At 40.5% G+C, this 22278-nt stretch overlaps 1 protein-coding gene across 1 annotated transcript in view; it reads left to right on the plus strand.

The window, feature by feature from the left end:
- Positions 1-22278, plus strand: part of OBSCN (obscurin, cytoskeletal calmodulin and titin-interacting RhoGEF) — a 185689-nt gene that overhangs the window by 74055 nt on the left and 89356 nt on the right. The window contains exons 39-57 of the mRNA XM_061354784.1: positions 283-549; positions 1144-1407; positions 2016-2282; positions 2663-2926; positions 3846-4112; positions 5179-5445; positions 6776-7039; positions 7727-7993; positions 8823-9086; positions 13305-13568; positions 13902-14165; positions 14467-14730; positions 15271-15534; positions 17022-17285; positions 17959-18225; positions 18592-18855; positions 19448-19714; positions 20743-21009; positions 21563-21829. Of these exons, the coding sequence (XP_061210768.1) occupies positions 283-549; positions 1144-1407; positions 2016-2282; positions 2663-2926; positions 3846-4112; positions 5179-5445; positions 6776-7039; positions 7727-7993; positions 8823-9086; positions 13305-13568; positions 13902-14165; positions 14467-14730; positions 15271-15534; positions 17022-17285; positions 17959-18225; positions 18592-18855; positions 19448-19714; positions 20743-21009; positions 21563-21829 (5043 nt within the window). The remainder of the gene's footprint in view (positions 1-282; positions 550-1143; positions 1408-2015; positions 2283-2662; positions 2927-3845; positions 4113-5178; positions 5446-6775; positions 7040-7726; positions 7994-8822; positions 9087-13304; positions 13569-13901; positions 14166-14466; positions 14731-15270; positions 15535-17021; positions 17286-17958; positions 18226-18591; positions 18856-19447; positions 19715-20742; positions 21010-21562; positions 21830-22278) is intronic.

Consider the following 22278-nt stretch of genomic DNA (forward strand, 5'->3'; position numbering starts at 1 on the left):
CTATGAAGGGGTCCTTATTAGAGATGAGAGAAACCTCCAACATATTCCCAAGAATCTACAGTGAGCTGATAACAACTGGGGGAGAGATTTCTTCCTGCTCCCAAGCAGAATAACTTTGATGCCACATACTTGAAATGCACTTTGATGCTAAGGGAGGGTCTAGGGCTGCCTCAGCTCATATGGAAAAAGGCTGGTTTTAAGAAGTAACAGTTGTAATGGGCCATTTGCTATACAGAAGGTCAAGAGGGCATGTTCTAATCTTTGGTTCTTTTGGTTTTCTAGCTGTGCCTGTCCTTTTCAAACAAGCCTTGGAAAACACAGAAATGGAAGCAGGGAAATCTGTCTCCTTACGCTGTGAACTCACAAAAGCTGATGCCACTGTGGTGTGGAAGAAGGGAGAAGCCACGCTCCAGGCAAGTGCCAAATATGAAATGAAGCAGAAGGGGACGGTGGCAGAGCTGGTGATTCATAATGCAGAGCCAGAAGATGCGGGAAGATACACCTGTGACACGGGAGACCAGCAGACCACAGCCCAAGTCAAAGTCCATGGTAGGAATAAGACGCCTGCTTGTGACCATTTGTTATTGTTCTTGCCATGGTCCTGCTAGCTCCTGCACACTTATACTGAACATTCAGAGAAAAGGGATCAGTATAAACAAAAAAGCAGCTCTGGCTCGGTCTTTTATGTTTTCTAGGATGATAACTTCATGCTAAAACATAGCAAACAAATATACCTGATAACAAAATATCTTTCCTTGCTTCTGAAGTAACCGGTTTTCTTTCTGCTCTGGATAGAGGTGTTTGGGTGAGCTCTAAGCCAGGAGGTAAAAGAAGGGCTTCAGTTACATGTTTTGTTAAAGAATATGCAATTCATTTCTGTGCCTTCCTCTGTGACCAGCAGGATTTCGGTAGCAGAAGGGTAATTACTTTGATATTCTAATTATTGGAAAATCATTGTTTTGTTTTTATTTCCCCCCCAAACTCATGGTGTGCTATTGTAAGTGCAAGCAGAGTCCTGGAAAAGCAGGTAGGTCAGAGCTTATTAGCTGTGCCAAGAGAATTTGTTTCTGCTTTAGGTCTCATATAAGGTCACCAGTTGGTAATGATGCTCCTGAAGTAAAATGAGAATGCTTCATTCCTCAGCTGTCTCTGTGCTTGTTAAAGAAGAGCTGAAGAACGTAGAAGCTGTGGAAGGTGGAACAGCCACCCTGCAATGTCAGCTGAGCAGAGAGACTCCTGTGGAGTGGAGAAAGGGGCACACTCTTCTCCGGCCAAGTAACAAGTACAAGATGAGGCAGGAGGGCACAGTGGCTGAGCTGCTGATCCACGATCTGGACCTAAAGGATGCTGGAGACTATACATGTGTAGTGGGGAACCAAAAAACCACAGCAGCTTTGTCAGTGAATGGTAAAAAGTCAGAAATAACCTGTGAAACTCTGGAAAGTTTCTGTCCATCTCTTCTCTCCTCCTCTCTGTACATTCCCTCATATTCTCCTCCTCGCTGTATGTTCCCTCACAGCATCATGTCATTCATGTCCTGCTTCTACTTTTTTCATCTTTCTACTTTTTCATGTTGCCATCTCACTTCTTTCCCCAATTCCCATCCACAATCAGCTTTCATTATGCCTGCTACTGAACGTGTGTATGTTTCATTGTCTTCTTACCTTTCCTCAAGTGAAGGGTGCTAACATGCACGTATGTGTTCCTGAACTAGTAGGGAAACATAAGATTCCTTGGGATTTTTTGTTAGCGAGGGTTCATGACCTTTAATAATGAGGATGAGTTTGTCATTTGTATGCATGATCCCAATCAAGATCATGCATGCTTTGATTCCTACAGAACAATTTACTAGATAATTTTTTAGTCATCTACAGGAAAAGAAAGGCAGGATGTGATTAAGGATAAGGGTGTTCAATAAGGCTTAGGTAGTTGTACGATAAATCACGATTCAGCCTCTGACCAGAGATCTGGGCAGGGCCTTGGGTTGCAACCCCTCTTCATTCTGCATCTCTCAGCCCTGCCAGTCCGTTTCAAGAAAGAGCTGAAGAATGAGGAAGCCACCGAGAGCGGGACAGCCACACTGCAGTGCGAGCTGAGCCAGGCAGTGAGCTCAGTAGAGTGGAGGAAAGATGGGAAGGTGCTGACGCCGGATAGCAAATACAAAATGAGACGGGAAGGGCGTTTTGTTGAGCTGGTTATCCAAGACCTAGACTTGACAGATGCTGGGAACTATACCTGCATTTGTGGAGACCAGAAGACAACAGCTGCTTTGAGAGTAAATGGTAACCATTCTACCCATGTTTCTCATTAAGCCTGAAACTTAGCATATTTGGCAGTATTTGTTGATCATCCAAAACTTGGTTAGCGTGATTTCTTAGAGGTTTCATGCTCTCGGCCATGTGGTATGAAAGAGCCACTCTATTAGAGAATATTCCTTCGTGCTTTTTTTTTTTTGCTTTGAGACAGCACAGCTATATTGTATATTGTTTTATCTAATTTATTTCTCTCTACTCTATGAGGTTTTAACCCCTTTCAACTGTATCCACCTAGCAGTAGTGCATTTTTGATTAAATGTGTATAATACAGCTCAGTAACTCACAACAAAATCCAGTTCATTTCACTATAGTGCTGATTCCTTCTCTGTTGGTATTACATCCTTTAGCCTTGCCTATCCTCTTCCAAGAAGAAATATTGAACAAGGAAGCTACAGAGGGGGAGACAGTCACTTTGCACTGTAAACTGAGCAAATCAGCTGTGGTTGAGTGGAGAAAGGGGAATATGGTCCTCAAACCAAGTGAAAAATACAAAATAGAGCAGGATGGTCCCTTTGTGGAGCTGATGATCCGGGATTTGGATTTGGCAGATGCTGGTGATTACAGCTGTGTGTGCGGAGATCAACAGACTACAGCTGCTTTGGCAGTTAATGGTAAAAAGAAATTCTTCACCCATGCTCCAAGTAAACCTGTATAGTTCTCTTTCCTCTCTTCCTCTTTCTCTCCTGCTTCATCTGGTCCCTGTACACTTTCTATCCTTCATCCTGCTGATTAATTTTTTATATCCCGTTTTCCTTCTCTTTCTCTCCTTTCACCTGATGCCCTCTTGATGTGCTATTTGTCTTCCTAGGTGCTATGTTCAAATGATAAGCAGAGTACAGGTCCCTAACTCAACACAATCTCTCTAGTTCTGTGTAGCTACTTGTCAGAAAGTTTTCCCATAGGGATTGACCCAAAAGTGGGAATTAAATTTATTTTTTGTAACTTACACTGTTACACTTGTAGCTCCTAAGAGTTACAGGTTTTGTCAATGTAAGATGCTGCACAAGGACTATTTTAGCCTTTTATGCTCTTGCTATTCCTAGCCCTTTTAAACCAATTTTGGCCTTCCTCTTCCGAACCATATAATTTATCTCTGTAGAAGGCTGATAGCACATTAGTTACTGCTCTTTTTCAAGGAGCTCTATTTACAAAAAATCCAGACAGTGCCATGCATCAGGCACTTCTGCAGAACTGCTTCGTTCCTCAAAGGAAACAAGGGAAACCTGTGTCTCATATTGAAATGCAGCCTCTAATTTTTCCCCTTTGATTTTATGGTGTATAAAGTACAGGATAGATGGCTTGTCAACGAAGTTTGAAGATAGACAGACTTGCTTTTAAAGCAAGTTTTAAATTGGGAAGGCCAAAAATCAGTGAGATCTCATTTGAAATATTAGACATTTGAACAAAATTCTGGTGTATGAAGGTCTTGTGGCTTCAGTGACATGCAGCTTCAAGGAGATGAGAGTGAGTAGATCATAGGTCAGGCTTTCTCAGCTTTGATACCATGTCTGTATTACATTTACTCTGCAGTCCTGCCTGCTCTTTTCACCAAAGAACTGACTGATGAAGAAGCCACAGAAGGTAAAACCGCCACTCTGCACTGTGAGCTGAACAAGGCTGCTGCTAATGTGGAGTGGAGGAAGGGACTCAAGACCCTCAAATCAAGTGACAAATACAAAATGAAACGTGAAGGTGGTGTTGCTGAGCTTATAATTCAAAATCTAGATGCAACGGATGCTGGAAATTATTCCTGTGTGTGCGGAGACCAGCAGACAATGGCACTTTTAACAGTACATGGTAAAACACAAAATAAGACACATCCTGAAGTTAACTATCCTGTTTTCTCTGTTCATTTGGACAGATACCTGGTTACACTACCATCTCCTTCCTTCTATCAGACCCTTATCCACCACTTACTGACACCAACGAAGTGCTCACATTGGTGTCAGTGCAGGTGGGGTGTGTAGTACAAGAGAGGTATCAGTGTACAAGCTCAGAGTATAGGCAACCAGGGTTGCTGCTGTTGTTTTTATTAGGGTCCATCGTTTTGATTTTGCCTTGTAATTTCCTTTATTAGACTTCCCATTATGCTCAAGCCCATTAAAATGGGTTGCCTCAAAGGGATTATGACTTAGGGATTTTAAAGTTTAGTAAAATTCTGAAAGGTAGGTTATTCCCTGGAATCTTATTCCCATACCCCATTCCTGGGACAACAAGGTGCTTTATACCTATGGCCCAGTTGTCATTGCATTCAGTTGTTGTCCTGTGTAAAGGAAGCCCAAGCCTTCTAAGGGGTGACTATTCTTTGGGAGATCTTTGATTTTTACTGTGACTGACATGTTTGAAAGGATATGTCAGCTCAGGTGAAAATCCTTGTTTGTGTTGAAATGAACAATTTCATTTCAAACTGGCATTTAGAATGAAACTCCAGTGTTTCATTTTTTAAATGTACAATGTATTTCTGTTTGCTTAAGCATGTGAAAACATAGCAAATGCCCTCCCATTCTGGTTTAAAAAGTCGTATAAGAAAACCAATTTTTTTTCCCCCCAGACATTTCAAATTAGTATTTGTTCTTTTTGCTTGAAATTTCATAGGAAAAGAAATTGGGTTTTCTACTTCTATTTGTATTGATTTGTGCCTCTGAGTACATGTAAAACACCTCTACAGATTACTGCAAGCATTGAATGCTTCCCTGTTTATGACGTTTCTTTGCTCATACTAATTCATTGAGACTACTGAGTGTCTATGTTCTTGTACTGGTAAATCAGTTCAAGAAAAGAAGGACATGGAAAATTAGACATCGATGTTTAATTTTACCTTTTCGGAGCATTACATCTCACAGCTCATATTGCTGTCCTTCAGCTTTGCCTGCATTTTTCAAAGAAGGATTGAAGAACAGAGAAGCCACAGATGGTGCAACAGCCACTCTGCACTGTGAGCTAAGCAAGGTCGGTGTTCCAGTGGAGTGGAAAAAGGGGGACAAAACACTCAAACCAAGTGATAAGTATAGGATGAGACAAGAAGATACTGCTGCAGAGCTGTTGATCCGAGATCTGGAGGTAGAAGATACAGGAGAATATACCTGTGTGTGCGGAGATCAGAAGACCTCAGCTGTCTTGACAGTCCATGGTAAAAAAAACATTCTCAATTATAATAGCAGTATCTCAAGGAGATCCCTTTTCTCTGAGAAGTTTCTTTTCCACTTGTTTTGATTCTGCAGTGTTTTCTTGGTTTGCTGTCTGTGTTCCATCCCATTTCTGTTAGTTTCATCCCATCTGTCTATTAATTTGAAATTGATGGCTTTATAAGCAAAGTAAAGAAGAGTTGTGAGAATTTCTTATCTTAGTGTTCACTTTTTAAGAGTGAAAAAGGCACCTGTATCTAAGGCCAAGAGTGAGAATACTTCCAGCAACAAGATTATCCTTATGTCTCACTAGCATCAGTGGCTTTTGGTCCTTGACTTGAAGGAAAGTTATTTAAAAATGCGGAGCTCACTTAGTGAGAGGATTTTCCATTCAGGAATGAATGACTGTTGTCTTCTGCAGGACTGTGATATATTCTGTTGGGAAATGGTAGTTAAAAAACCCCACCAAAAATCCAAACAACACCCGAAATCGTTATTCCTAAGGTCCTCATTTAGGGAGTAGTGAAACAGATTTTGTTCCAGTCTCTGTGAGTAGCAATGAGCTTTAGTTACCCCTCCAGAAGAACCAGTTCTAGTAGATGAAAGGGTAGTTTTGATTTGAGATATATGTCAAAGATAAGCTGCTTCTAAGAGCAGGGAAAACACTGTGGAGGCAAAACGCACAGATTTTCTGCATGTTTTTACTTCCTCTTCTTTCTCCCAGCTGGAGGTTCTTTCTTCCAGCTGTTCCTCCCCTCCTTTGAGCTGACACTTTCTTCCCTGTGCAAGTTGCTCCCTTTTTGCTTTAGTGGCACACCACCAGACAACTTGGTTAATGCTGCTGCTAAAAAATAACTGTCTTGTGTTCCTGATATGAGAGTTTTGTCATTGGAAATTGTGGCTTAAAGGTTCACCTGGAGCTATATTACTTATTTTTTCTCTGACCCAGGAAGATAAATTATGATGTCAGGAAAGGAAGAGATCTCCAGGTAGAGATCTTGAGCTGGCAGTGCTGTTAACTGGGGCAATAACTTCCAATCAAAAGTCAAGCCATTAATGTTGAAGATAGATGATTTCAGACTAAAATAGGTAGAGAGGACTAGTGGAACCAGCTGGGAATTAATGAGCATGCTGCTTAAGTCAACATTAGAAGCAGGTCATGGTGCCAGTTATTTCTATGAGATCCTGCAATAGTTTTCTAACAGATGCAGTTTTCAAGACTATATGATTTGTTTTCGTTTAATAGCGAAGGACTGGCTGCAGGACTGAATGCTAAGTTCATCAAGGTCTGGTTAATGGTTTTGACATCCTTTCTGTTTATATTGCATCCCATAGCTTTGCCTACACTGTTCAAAAAAGAACTTGTCAATATAGAAGCCACAGAAAACAAGACAGCTGTTCTACAGTGTGAGCTAACTAAATCCACTCCAGTGGAGTGGAGGAAAGGGCTAAAGGTCCTCAAGCCTAGTGAGAAGTACAAAATGAGACTAAAGGATACCATTGCTGAGCTGACAATCCATAGCCTGGAGGAACAAGATGCGGGAGATTACACATGTGTGTGCGGAGACAAGATGACTACTGCCTCCCTGACAGTGCATGGTAAAATACATAAGTTTAGTGGGAATATTCTTCTTTGTCATCTGTGGTCTCATGCAGGATCACAAACTGCTCTTAATCTCATTTATTATTTTAAATTTTTATGAAAGCTCTATCAATCTTTTACTGAAAGTCATTCACTTAGGACAGGTAAATAGCATCATGTAGTCTTTTCTGTCCATTCTCTTTCCTGTAAATGGAATCTGGAAGCAGAAAATGAAGAACTTGATGTAGTTGTAAATAGCACTTGTAGTATTTCTGTTAATTAATTTACTTAGGTCATATAACTGAGATTTAACTTTTCTCTTGAATGAACTGAAAGGTGCTCTGTTATGATAACTAATGAGAAAGGCAGGTGAGCATGATGCATTGCAGCTTGCAACTTGAAACAACATAGTGTTCATTTTTATTGTTAATATGGTCTTAAGACAGAGCTGTACATAGTTCCTTGAAAGCTTGGGATCAGCTTTCTGTTGTTATATCTTAAAATGACTTTAAAGCATACCTTCTAGTACCGAAATTTTTGGTTTTCAGTTGTGATATACTGAATGTAATGTGTTGAAAAGCATAAGGCAGGGATGCCCCTGAAATTATTGCTATTAGAGAGTAAAGGCTTTTAATCCAGTGGAGCAGTCAAGACACAGTATTTAGTCGATTTTAAAATGCTCTCTCTTCACCTGTGATCTTCAGCCCTTCCTCCACACTTTAAAAAAGAGTTGAAGAACATGGAAGCCACAGAAAATGGCACAGCCACTTTCTGCTGTGAACTGAGCAAGCCGGTAGCTGCTGTGGAATGGAGGAAAGGAGGCAGAGTCCTGGAGACAAATGACAAGTTCACCATGAAATGCGAGGGCACAGTTGCTGAGCTGGTGATCTGTGATTTAGATCTGACAGATGCTGGAGATTACACATGCTGTTATGGAGATCAGAAAACCACCGCCGTGCTAAAAGTGAATGGTAAAAAAAATAAATATATATAGATATAAAAAAATAAGTGGATAATTTTCAACCAGCAGGGTTTTTAAGAATATAGTAGTATCAGCTTTCAAATTGCAGCCCCATTTCTGATGAATTTAGCAACACGTGTCTGGATATGAGCATGAATGCCTGAATGCACTGGTCAGTATCAGACATAGAACAAGTGTTCATTGCAAAAATGTCAGATATTCATCTGGGTACTAACTCATTTCTTTGATGCTCATGTTCAGTAGCAGTTGCTAAGAAAGGAAAATCATATTGTTATGATGTTGGTTGTAAAGGTACTACAATCCTAAAGTTGAGAATATTACCATTTGGTGATGAGATATTTTTGATATGGTTTTATGGTTTCAGAATAATTAGATGATCAAGTTTTGCTAGAACACTATATGAGGAGAAATCTCATGGAAAATGAGATTGATGCCTCACATATAGTTTCTTTTATGAGCTTTCAGTAATGATTTGCATTGTGGTAGAACTTAGGCGTTTTATTTTCCATTATGATAAGCAATACCCAAAGTAAGGTAGGGCTCAGTCTTGTAGAGTCTGAAGAAGCTGAGACTGGTTTTGATTCTCCATTTCATGCCATAGACCATACCATTAAAAAAAAAAGCTCTGGCTTATGGATAAGGTGGTTTCCAGCTTTCCAAGGTCACTCTTTTATGCTTCTCAGAGTGGTTATCACTCCATCTTGATTAGGGAAGGCTTTGCTTGTCACATGTGATTGACAGCGGTTGATAGACCACAGATTAATCGTTACTTGAATAGCTGTCACGGTCATACATTCTCCTCATTTTGAACTCCTCAGCCTTGCCTGCACACTTCAAGACAGAGATGAAAGATGAAGAAGCCACAGAAGGTGGAACAGCCACTCTACAATGTGAGCTATCTAGGACTGCCTCTGTGGAGTGGAAAAAGAAACACAAAGTGCTCAAATCAAGTGAAAAATATACTATGAGACAGGAAGGTACTACAGCACAGCTGCTGATCCATGCTTTAGAAGTCAAGGATGCTGGGGAGTATACCTGTGTGTGTGGAGATGAGAAGACTACTGCAGCACTGACAGTGCATGGTAAAGAAAACAGAAGTGAACAATTTTTGTGTGATATTTTTCTTTTCTCCTCTGGAAGCCTCAATACTGACACACAATGAATTCTTTCTCTAATCTTGCTATCACTAATTCTGTTAGTAACATGTTTTTTTGGTTTATTGTGATTTTTTAATCTGATTCCAATAAGAATTGTAGTTCCATTTATTATACTAACATTTTCCATGTTTTCCTTGCTCTCGTTGGTGTACGGCTATACTGCTTTGCAGCACACTGAAGGCTAAAGGATGCCACATGCTTGTGTTTTTTGTTCTGTTTTACTTAGTTTTGACTTGAGCCTAGAGTGGAGCAGCAGGAACACTCAGACTTCTTAAAAAGAGCAATCTTAGATTTCAAGTTACATCAGAACTTGACAGATACTTTTTAATAATGCAGACAAAACTTGATTCAATGGAACTTTTCTATATAACTCTGACCAAGGATCATGTAGATATGTATTCTGGTATTGCATAATTATAGTGTAAGAGTACTTCACAGTCCCTGGTCGAATTCTTCTGTAAACTTTCTTTGAAAGAAAGAAACTTTATTCCCAGTATTAACACAGGACAGTAAGATGTAGTTTTAGCTATCTTTCTCATCTGGAAATTCAGTAGGTTAATCAGTTGATTTCATAGAATCACAGAATGGTTTGGGTTGGAAGGGATCTTAAAGTTAATCCAATTCCAGCCCCCCTGCCACAGGCAGGGACACCTTCCACTAGACCAGGTTGCTCCAAGCCACATCCAGCCTGGCCTTGAACATTGCCAAGGATGGGTCATCTACTGTCCATTCCTTCCTTTCCACTTTACAATTTCTTTGCTTTACTGCCCAGACATTTTTATCTTCATATTTACCAATAAACAAGGGTGTCTTCAGTCTTGAACTTCAAACTTAACCATAGAAAGAAAACATTAGAAAGGACCTCTATATGTCATCTAGTCCATTCCTGAGCCCCAGGTCACATTCATCCCTATCTAGCCTGCACTTCAAAACCTCCAGTGGTAAATAATCTGCAGTTTCCCTGGACATACATTCCACTGCCTGGCTACCATTATTGGCACAAAGTTCTTTCTTGTTTCAACAGAAGTCTTTTTTGAGTTCATTACTTCTTGTCCCACAGTAGAAATGGGCAAAATACGTGCTTATTTTCCTCTTTGTGAAACTATTTTACAGATTTGAAAACTTTCATCTTGTCTCCCATCTATCTTCTCTTTTCTGGACTAAGCCCCTTCAATCCTTTTACTCTTTCTTTATAGGTCATGTTTGCTAGACTTCAGCTCATCTTTGGTGCTTTCTGGACCATCTTCGGTTAATCCACATCTTTGTAGAAATGTGGTGACCAAGAGCAGACTACAATGCTCCATCCAGGGCTTTGCCAGAGTGGAGTAGGATGGAAGGACTTCATGTGTCTTGCATGTGACACTTGATTATATACGTCCCTATTATGATGATGGCTTTGTTCACATCAGAGTTGCATTTTTTTGACTTGCATTTGCTCCATGATCTCTTGTAACCCCAAATCCCTCTCTGCAGATCTGCTGCCAGCTGTTGTTCTCCACTTTGTATTTGTGTTACTGTTCCTAAATAGAGTATTTTGCACCTACTCTTCTAAATTGCAGCCTTTTCATTTTCATCCCTGCTTCATCAAGATCTTATTATCCTAACCCAGTTTAACAAAGTGCTTTCACCTCTCCCTTCCCACCTTAAGATCATCTCCAAAATTAATGACAGCTCTGCATTTCATTGTCTAAGTCACTAAAGAGAATGCTGAATAACAGTGGACTCCAGAGCATTGAAGAACTCTGCTCAACTTGTTCTTTCATTGTGAGTTCAAATCACAGTTGAATATTATTTGACTGTTTTTCAAATTAATAGTGCTTCCTACTGCAATGCCACCTATATCTAAGTTCAAGTAAGAGCTTTCCTAAAATAAAAGTTTACAGCATATAATGTGTCTTTCTATCAATGAAGGTTATTAATCTATGCAAGAAAAAAATTACACTGGTCCAGTCTTTCACTAAGAGAAAAGTTTTTGGCAAGTCCATGTATATTGCTACAATGTTTTTCAAAGGATTAAAAGTAACCTGAAATAATAGCCGTAATTTCTTGGATCCTCCCTCTGCCACCCCCTTCTTCAGTGTTTTTCCAAGACAAATGCTGTGAATGGGATTCAGCTTGTAAATCAAGACTGGTGAGTACTCCTAAATTTGCATTTTTGTCAGTGGAGGTCTAGTCAACACAGCTGATGGAAGTCAGGGAGACATCCAGTTCCCTTTATAGCAGACCTTTACATTTGGTCAGCAGATAGTTCTATTGGCTCTGCTGACTTTGCCTGGATCTTTCTTGATTGTCTGGGAGCTCAGACTCTTGGTTTACATGCTAAGAACTAAATGTGTTTATTTCAGTCTGTAATACCTTTTCTACCACTGAGTTGCTATTTTTTCTGTACTTGTGAAGCATCACCCATTCTCTTTGATTTCTCCAGTGTAATGTCTGATATTGGTTGAGCTTGTAGCTTAAGTATTCCAGGACAAACTTCATCATACCAAGGTGCTTTGAGAATATTTAGTTTATTTAAATATTCTCTAACCCTTTTTTGATTTTCCTAGCCAGAATTCCTATTACCTTCTTAGCTATGATTAATCTTTTATATTAAAGAAGAAAAAGGAAGTAAACACTTCCACTTTCCTGTGTCATCCACCATCAATTTACATTCCTGAAAAAGAGCTAGACCAAATACTCTCTTATTGTTTTCCTTCCTTCTAATCTACTTACCTAATGTCATAGAATTATTTCTGTTTCTTTCTAGTTCAGGCTGGCCAGATTTCCTGGAATTTGCATAATATTTTGATAAAGCCAAGAGCCACAAGTTGAACTGTGAGTTGAGCACACAGAAAACTCCTGGAGTAGTGGTCTTGCCACCCAGTTGCTGGATGCAACTACACACAGCACACATCTCTGTCTGGAGACATTTGTTATTGGCATAATTTTGCAATTACCTTTAAGCCCCTCTTTCATGTTGATTTCTTTGTCCATGAGACGACAGAGTCCAGGAACGCGGAACTGCCCTTGACCTTCTTGAGACATACAGAGAACCCCGCCTTTCTGGTTTTCCCTCTACATTATGCAGTAGTTTTTTTCCCCCTTCTCTCATCAACCCCCTTATTTTATAGGTATTTTGAGCTTCAGGACACTAAAATATTTGTGATTTAGTCAGGCTATTCCTGATGGTCCTTGGAGTGAGGTAATCTCTGTAATTATGCCCTTAATTATGCCCCTTCTTCAAGAATTTTTCCACTCTCTTAAACTACCTTGTCCTTTAAGTTTGCTTCTGCTTGACGTTAAGTAGCAATTCTTGAATTACTGAAGCTGACTTTCTTGTTGCCCACAGAATTCCCTATTGCTCTTCTCCATCACTACTTGTCTAAAAATCCATGAGCTCCTGCTTCATAATTGCTGTCTGCCCAATTATGCTCCTCATCCATATTCTAATAAATTTATTTCTTGGTGGTCAGAGTCAGGACCTGGAGATCCTCATGGTTCTTCATATCTGTTCTATACCCAAAAGTGGTTCCCACCTGATTACAAAGACTTAGCAGATTTTGTCCCATCCTGCTGCTCCCATGGTGCTATCTGGTCTGTCCTGGTTTCAGTTTATGCTTTGAATGATACTATTTGTTGTTCCAAAAGGGATAGGATGTTAGGTGAAGGTCTTATATCAGATTTCCACAATGGAGGCGTCCTCCTTCTTTTTCCATTCTATTATTTCCAAAACACTTTCAAGAGGTCTCTCTGATTCTGCTCTTCAGCCTCATTGTAACTCTCAGGCTATGTCTATAGATATCCTTAATATGTAAGGTAAAACCTTTCTAGTTTTTCCTTTAGCTATTTTTCCTGATCATGGTGTAACCTGCTATATCAATTTTGCAGGCTTAATTTTACAGAGAAAGTTACATTTTTGGCTGTATGTGGATTTTTCCCCCTGCTGCTGTTTATTCTCCATACATCTCTAAATCAGTCAGCAAAAAAATGGTCACTGTATAAAATCTTTCTGTGTGTATGATGCACATTAGTTTCTTTCTTCCGTGAGATGATCCTCATGTCAGTAACTAGGCATGGATAGATAATGGTAAATATCAGGTTCATTTTTTTTAGTGGCCAAGAACTGTTTATCATGAAAACGTGTGCTCCTTTGTTTCCCAGCCCTTCCTGCTCTCTTCAAAGAAGAGTTAAGAAATGAGGAAGCCATGGAGGGTAAAACAGTCACTTTGCGCTGTGAGCTGACCAAGGCTGCTTCAGTGGAGTGGAAAAAGGGGGACACAGTACTCAAACCTAGCGAGAAATACAAAATGAGGCAGAAGGATGTCACTGCAGAACTGGTGATCCATAATCTAAATGAGAGTGATGCTGGTGATTATACCTGCGTGTGTGGAGACATGCAGTCCACAGCTTCCTTAGCAGTACATGGTAATAACCAATTTCATCTAGATGTCCTCATTATCGAACTTATGGTATGAATTCAGCTTTTTTCCATGGTCATTGTTATTTCTGCATAGTTCCTCTGAGTCTGCCTTCACATGTCATAGTCATGAGAATTTGTTTGCTTTTTGTGGTATAAGGGAAAACACCCCAATTCCATATACAAAGTGTTTTTAGCACTTGCTCCTTAAAGTAGATGTGAGACCAGGCCTGGAGACAGCTCCCCACTGATGTCCTTGCCTTTCCTTCCCCCACCCCTACCCTTCACCAGGAGGCTGTGTTTGCTGCTCTGTTTTAACCCTGTGTCCATTACATCCTCAGCGCTGCCTGCACGCATCAAGGAGAGCCTGAAGGATGAGGAGGTAACAGAAGGTCAAGCAGCCACTCTGCGCTGCGAGCTGACCAAGGTTGCTCAAGTGGAGTGGAGAAAGGGAAGTAGTTTGCTCAAAGTCAGCGACAAATACAAAATGAGGCAGGATGGCACAGTCATGAAACTGCTTATCCATGATGTAGAAATGAAAGATGCTGGAGAATACACTTGTGTGTGTGGAGAACAGGAGACTACAGCTGCCTTGATAGTGCATGGTAAAAAACATACACTGTGTTAAATCTGTGTTATTGTGTGTTTCTCTCTCAGCTCATTCTATTGATTGTGTTTTCACTTGTGGTTGAATTTGTTTAAATTTCCAAGCTGTCTCTAAGATCTGCTTGCATCCAGGCCACTTTTCTGTTTCTGTCTATTACTTTGTCCATTATCCTGTAATGATGAGAAAAGCAAACTCTTTCCACCATAAAATGTCGCCTGCCTCTGTACCACCTCATGCTTCCCTTTATAAGTGTGCCACGCGTCATTTTTAATGTCCTGTGTCTGTTTTGTGACCTTCAGCCCTGCCTGCGCTTTTCAAAGAGGAACTGAAGGACCTGCGAGCCATGGAAAGGCAAACAGTCACTCTGAGCTGTGAGCTGACCAAGGCTGCAGATGTCCAATGGAAGAAAGGAAACACAATAATCAGGGCAAGTGAAAAATATATCATGCGGCAGGATAATGTCCTTGCTGAGTTGCAAATTTGTGATCTGGAGCTGCAGGATTCAGGAGATTACACCTGTGTGTGTGGAGATCAACACACCATGGCTTCTCTGACAGTGAATGGTAAATTCATCTTGCAGATGTCTGCTCATTTCTTGTGTCTCTGAGACGTCCTTTTGCTGTATAAAGTGTTCACCTATCAGCTTTTTCCTAGGAATTAATTTGTGTTCAGGAAAGGAGAACAGCTTATTCTGACATTTAATTTTAGCCTGATGTTCCTGAAAAAGAAGCTGAGGAGATGACCATTTCTCCATGCGGACAAACTTATGTTTTAATTTTAAGGGAACAGAACTTAGGAAATGCTCCTGTTGGACCAACAGAGATGTCCTGCCTTCTGATGGCGGATGGCCCTATGATAAATTACTGAAGTTGCTGCTTGAATTCATCCAGTCTGTTGTACTTTGACCTGTCAGCTCAACACTTCTTATTGTCACTGCTGAATTTAGTTTACCAGATCATCGTAGTTATAACCTCATCCTCAATGGCCAAAGACACTTGGTCGGCCAGATTTGAACTTCTGTTGATATTTCATGATGTTGATCATGAATAACAAATGCAGAGGTCTTAGATTAAATGCACTCTCTATTGACTTTTCATCCCCAGCCCTGCCAGTGCTTTTCAAGGAACAGCTGAAGAACGAAGAAGTCCAAGAAGGAGCATTAGTCTCCCTGCATTGTGAATTAACCAAAGCAGCTCCAGTGCAGTGGAAAATAGGGTCCAAAGTGCTCAAAGCAAGTGACAAATTTCAAATGAGACAATCTGGCACCACTGCAGAGCTGGTCATTCACAGTCTAGAAGTAGAAGATGCTGGAGATTATACCTGTGTGTGTGGTGACCAGAAGACAACAGCAACTTTAACAGTTCATGGTAAAAAGACCTTATTAAAATTGATAAATAGCTCTATAGATAGACATTACTCTGAAATTCATGTTTCTGCCCCGGGTCAGGAACTTGTCTGTGGTTTTATCCCTTTCTTTTCCTTCATTCTGTGTATAGCTCATTTCTTACAGACTAAAAATGGGTCAGAACAAATTTTTGGGTCACTATTACTCTGTCTCCCTTCAAAAGGAGAAAGTGGGATGTTTCTTTCTGTTCAGGTCCGCTCTTCTTGGACATTTATATTTCCCAGCTCTTTTCCTTCCCTCAACCCCATGGTTCATTTGATCCAGCCACAGTTTTTGCCCAAACATGCATGCATAGGTGGTCAGGTCCTCTGCTCTCTAAGCACTGCTCAAAGGAGAAGTGAGGGTTGAGGGAGCAGGAGATGTCGTGCTGCTGGGTGACCTGGCCATAGTTGCTCCTGGGGGTACCAGATTCTTTAAGCGAGTCAGACATGTGGAATGAGATACGCATTACCATTTCAGAGTTTCTTACCTAGGTTTGAAGGATGCAGGGGTTTACACCTGTATGTGGGGATCAGGTCTACCTTAATAGTTACGGACTAAAATTCAACAACAGAAATTATTAGGAGCTATAAAATTCTTTATCCTATAAACCAATCCATAAACTAATAAACCAACCCATAAAGAAATCCTTCAGTTATGATAATGATCTCATTACCCCATGTTCTGCTGTCATTTAATTAATAAGTATTCTTTTTAATGGAGTAACAGTCCTCAGCTCTGAGGAACTTGGTTAGATACCCAGTTCTGTTCCATCCAGCTTTTCCCCCCAAATCTTCTGACCCTCCCCTGGGCTTTCCTGAGGCATGGACTTTTTCTGAGGCATTTGGGGAGTACTATTTGTATTCTGTACCTGCTTACAGTAGTTGTGCACAAGGCACTTTTGTGGGTAAATATTAATAATCTGTTTTCCTTCAGGTTGTTTCCTGTAGGTTATTCTGTCTTTGCGTTATGATTTCCAAATAGGGAAGTAGTAAGAATCTGTAATTCTTATTACATGTAATGGCCCTTCAAACCTCTATTTAGAGCTAAAAGCATTTTTATTTTGAAATCCAACTGCTTTCATGTAGGTGGGTTTATGAATTTTTAGTGAAAACAAAACAGAAAATATCGATGCCAGCTTCCAAGAAATCATGCATATATAGGTAAAATAGTACTGTATCCACCAGTGTTGTTTGTGAGTGCTGTTTGCTTGAGATCTGGACCTTTCTATATTGTTTTTTCACCATGAAAAATGACAGACACCCAGGGAACTGATATCTTATATCAAGTGAAACCACAATACACTAGAAGAAGAATGCTTTCAGAGTTCCTGAACTTGGCTGTAGCCATGCACATCTATTACAGGTTGAAAAATGGAAGCATGAGGGGAAATAATCCCAAGCATGAAAAAGAAATTAAGATTTTTATTCTGGTTTTCTGGTGACCATTTGTCCATGTTACATCCTTCAGCTCTGCCACCACTCTTTAAGGAAGAGCTAAAGGACAAGGAAGCAGAAGAAGGTGGAAAAGTTGCCCTGTGTTGCGAGCTCACCAAGGCTGCTCCGGTGGAGTGGCGGAAGGACCAGAGGATTCTCAAAGCAAGTGAGAAATACGAAATGAGGCAGGAAGGGAAAAAGGCAGAACTGGTGATTCATGAACTAGCTGAGGAAGATGCAGGAGACTACACCTGTGTGTGTGGAGAGCACCAGACTACAGCTGTCTTAACAGTACAGGGTAAAAACTATCTTGACCCTCCTGCTTTCTAACTGGAAACATCTGTCCTTTAGTACTAGGTGTTCAGTTTTCCATGTCTGTTTTTCAACCATATTAACTGCAGTCACATTCATTTGATGAATTTAATGACCAGTAGGTTGTGTCTATTGGAAAATACCAGTCTGCATTTTTCTATGCCATCCTTTTGCCTTTTCTTTCCTTAAACATGGACCTGCTATCCTTTCATCTTTTCTTTCTGGCATTCCTTTCCTATCACTTAAACCCACTAATCTTTTGTCTTTCCTTTCCTGCATTTATTCTCTAAGCCACAAATCTGTTTATTCTTTGCCATTCCTTTCTGGCATTCTCAATACTTACCATTTTAATATAGCATAGGGTATAAAAAGCAGTATCCAGAACAAAGCTGTGTTAGTTACAATTTCATCTGGTAGAAAGCAGATGTAAATCTCTTGAGGACAGTGCAATTCTGCTGTAGAAGGAAAGCATAAAACCACCAAATATTATATATATTATATATGTATATTCCCACTAGGATGTTTTTATTTCTCTTGCCTCTCTTTGTTGCTGATCCTTGTCCTTCCATACCCATCACAACTTTCCCCTGTCACTTCCTACTCTCACCCATCCCTGGAGATATCCTTAGTTTGTAATACTTTTCACCTGCATCCTTCAGCTGCGCCTCCATTTTTCCAAGAAGAAATGACCAGCAAGGAAGCAGTAGAAGGTGAAACAGCCACTTTGCAGTGTGAGGTCAGCAAGACATCTGCCCGTGTTCAGTGGAAGAAGGGCCATCGCTTCCTCACTTCGGACACCAAGTACAGCATGAGACAGGAAGGCTGTGTTGTGGAGCTGGTAGTTCACAATTTAGACTTGAATGATACTGGAGATTATACCTGTGTGTGTGGAGACAAGACCATCACAGCTGCCTTAACAGTGCATGGTAAAGTAACCCTTGGGATTAAGGTCCTCCAAACCGTAGACCTGCCCCAGTCTCTATTGCTATGGTCTGTCCTATTCCCTTTCTGTTTGCTTGGGCTTTTGTGTTGTTTTGGACTTTGCTTGTGTGCTTCCTCCTTGTTAAAATAGGGAAGAGAGGTGCCTGCTGATGTTTGTCCTCCTCAGCTGTGCTGGTTCTTCTCACTTTCCTTGCTCTGATGCAGTGACCAGGGAAGCTGGGGAAGATTTTCCCCATGTGCTCCATTGACCTGGATCAGGGCTCAGTAGTGTATCATGCATCCTCTCCTCCAGGACCTCACCTAGTTGATTTTCAAGGGATATTCACTCTCTCTGTGGTAACTCTTTTCAGCACTGCCTCCAGAATTCAAGAAAGACCTGAAGGACTTAGAAGCTATAGAAAGTGGGACAGCTACTCTGCTCTGTGAGCTGACTAAGCCTGCTCTGGTGGAGTGGAAGAAAGGGCAGGAGGTGCTCAAAGCAAGCAGCAAATACAAAATGAGTCAAGATGGTGCTGTTGCAAAGCTGATTATCCATGAGCTGGATGTGGCAGACACTGGAGATTACACTTGTGTGTGTGGAGATCAGCAGACAACTGCCACTCTAACAGTCAATGGTAAAAAAGAAAAAAAAACAATAGGAAAAGTTTGTATTATTAAAAGTAATACCTGTGGTTTAGTGTCGCTTACGGAGAAGAGCTCACTGCAGTTCATAAGGCATGCAGAACAGCATAGTCTGTACAGCGTAATAGAGTGACCAGGAGGAAAATGGGAATTGCAACACAATGCAATTGCGTTTTGTCAGTATGTTATGGTCAGGTCAATTGTAATTTCTCTTGCAAGTAGTCTGTCTTAAGAAGGAATCTGAACTCTTACAACTCCCTGCTGATCTTCAGCATACCTCTTCAGTGATCAGGGAAACATGTTGGCTACTTCTCTAATAAGAAAAATATTCTGCCAGTTTTAGATCATAGATTTGATTAAGCTTCTACATACTTCATGGCAAATATAACTTCTTGAAATTGATTTCTTCTTGTTCTGCAGATGTTCTTATTACTTCTCCGGGGAAATAGCCTTTTGGTTTGAATCTAGACCATTGAGGTTTAGAGATGTCTGCAAAAAGCTCTTCTGGTGCTTTGTTCTTCTTTCTATGTTTTCTTTCCCAAGTCCCATTTGCAGTATATTGCAAGATACATTTCTATTTTATAGCCCTACCAGCACTTTTTAAACAAGAGCTTCAGAATACTGAGGCAGAAGAAGGTGGTACAACATCACTGAGGTGTGAGCTTACCAAACCCAACAGTCCAGTAGAGTGGAGGAAAGGAGATATTACTCTCTACCCTGGTTTGAAATATGAGATGAAGCAGCAGGGCTCTGCTGCTGAATTGGTCATTCATGACTTAGAACTGGATGATTCAGGAAAGTACACCTGCAGCTCTGGACATCAGCAGACAACAGCTGTGGTAACCGTACATGGTAGGTGAGGGGTTGACCTTTGGCTCTACAAGATGAAATGAAAGGAGCATCTTAGCATTGTCTACAGCCATTTATCTACCTTGCTGCGGGTCCATGCCAGAATACATATTCTACTTGAGCATGACACATGACCAAGTTAAAAAGGTTCTTCTTGCACTATCTGGAGTGATGAATCATCATCAAAGCAATTAAATGTTATCACGATGTCAAGATGTGATGAACCCTCCTGTCCTCTGAGTGAAGGGAGTGTGGTTGCATATGAAATGAATAACAGAAAATAAGCCAGGCAGGCTGATGGTTATTGTGGGGTTGTTGATTGCTTCAGTACACAAATTGGACATAATGCCTGATTGGGATGATATGAGATGCAATAATTGGTGGATAAAAGATTTCTATAATATGTGAATATTCCATATTATTACTTGAAGTTTTGAGCCTCAGGTATAAACTTTGGCTGCAGTCAGTTGCACTCACCTGTTTTCCTTTGCCCCTTCTACCACGCAAGAGCAAGACCTTGCTGGAAATCCGAATTTCCTCTCCCATTTATCACTTTATTGTCATCTTTCACTGTATTGCCTCTTCTTGTGTCTTGCGTGATAACTTGACCTTTTACATACTGATAGAAGCTTTATGGGGGGGTGGAGGGGGAGGAAATACTCTTACTTAATATTTCAAACTTGCAGACCTTTATTAAGGAACAAGGGTCCATGTTAGAGAGAGCATACCCCAGACCTTTAACTAAAGCATCTGTAGTTGGCATGGAGACACTTCTTTAGGAAACCCTGATTCCTGCAGACTGCAAACCAGACCATTCTGTGGAGCATTCTAAGACGAGATCTTTATTAATTTCACCATCTGTGCTGAGCTCTTATTCACATAATGGTTCAAAAAGGATGCTTCCAAGGCAGAAGGTTGCAGCCCAAGGATTATGGAATCATTAAGACAGCCCATTTTTGAAGAATGATGGTGGGACTGGGTCCTTTTCAGGCTAAAGCACTCTTAAAACATTTCCCTCTCAAATTTTGCAGAACTACCTGTCACATTTAAGCAACCCCTACAAAATAAAGAATCAGAGGAAGGAAGCACAGCTACGTTCTGCTGTGAGCTGTCAAAACCCAGTGCTGCAGTGGAATGGAGGAAAGGAGGAGTAGGGCTGCAGCCCAGCCAGAAATATGAAATGAGGCAGAGGAAATGCCTGGTAGAGCTCTTAATACATAATCTCAAATTAGAAGATACAGGAGAATACAGCTGTGATACTGGGGATCAGGAAACCAAGGCATCTTTAAATGTGAAAGGTAGGTTTTATGAGAATGGAAGAGGATGATACTTTGTCCTTCTAGTACTGGATTTGAGTTTTGGTTTCTAAGGAGAAATCTTTCTGGCTTTATGGCTGGGGAGAAGTTAAAGAAAGAACAATGCTTTAACATAACATCTGGACATTACATGACATGGTTTAAGTGTTTTAAAAAAGATTTTCTTCCAAATCCTGGAAGAAGACTGACAACAACATTCTTGAACTGCCAAGGCTGTTCATGAAGTTTTGAACTTCTTTCTCTTGAGATCATTGTTAGGCCAACTGAAGGATAAATTCAAACATCCCACCCTGGCAAGGATGTGAGTCAAGGAGCAAAGGAAATAAATGTTGTAAATTCAGATGGCTGCTTCTAACACAACAAGATCTCCTGGAGGCTCCAGGCAAATTAGAAAACATGGATCCTGCCTAGGAATATAGCACTTGAAGCACAGTATTTTGTTCTCCAGAGTGTCATTCTAACTGTGTTAACCAGGATTTAACTCAGGCTTCAATAAAAGCTCCTGTTGCTTCTTTTTTTTTTCTTTCCCCTTCAGCTCTGCCAGTTCTTTTCAAAACGGAGCTGAAAGACAAGGAGGCAGAAGAAGGAGCTGTGGTGAAATTCCAGTGTGAGCTGACAAAGGATAATGCAACAGTGGAGTGGAGGAAAGGCACCATGGAGATCTTCCCATGTGCCAAATATGACATTAAATTAAGTGGTCGCACAGCTGAACTTGTGATTCATAATGTAGAACCAGAAGATGCCTCTGATTACACATGTGATACTGGAGACCAGCAGAGCTCAGCGGTCCTCAGAGTGAATGGTTAGCATTGCATCAAGATGGAAGAGAGGATAAAAGGGATTTGTGAAATTGTGTGAATTATATTCTTTTCTTTACTGGTAACTAAGCCTCTCTAAAAGTTAATGAGGAAAGCAGGTGCCCAGTCATAAACCAGAATAGAACGGAACAGTGTATCTTGTGGGACAGGATTTGTAGAATGGCTATTCAAGCCTGTAAAGCACAGTGTACAGTGTATTGACCGTTTCCTCCTATGTGACAAAAGCAAAAACTCTGCATCATGGGGATTTTGAAATTCGAATTGATCTTTATTTTTGGCAATTTGCATTCATTGCTGGCTCAGTTGAATCAATAACTAATCATAGGTAATTTACAAAAACATTTTAAAATCTACTGTTTTCAATTTCTGTAATGCCTTCCGATGAAGATCCAGAGGACACTGTGTTTACAGAAATCAGGAATACTGTCTGCGA

The sequence above is a fragment of the Neopsephotus bourkii genome, unplaced genomic scaffold (genome assembly GCF_033783945.1).
Source record: "Neopsephotus bourkii isolate Nb327-2 ecotype Australia unplaced genomic scaffold, CSIRO-AGI_Nbou_v1 NB_745, whole genome shotgun sequence".
In the NCBI taxonomy this organism is placed as follows: domain Eukaryota; kingdom Metazoa; phylum Chordata; class Aves; order Psittaciformes; family Psittacidae; genus Neopsephotus; species Neopsephotus bourkii.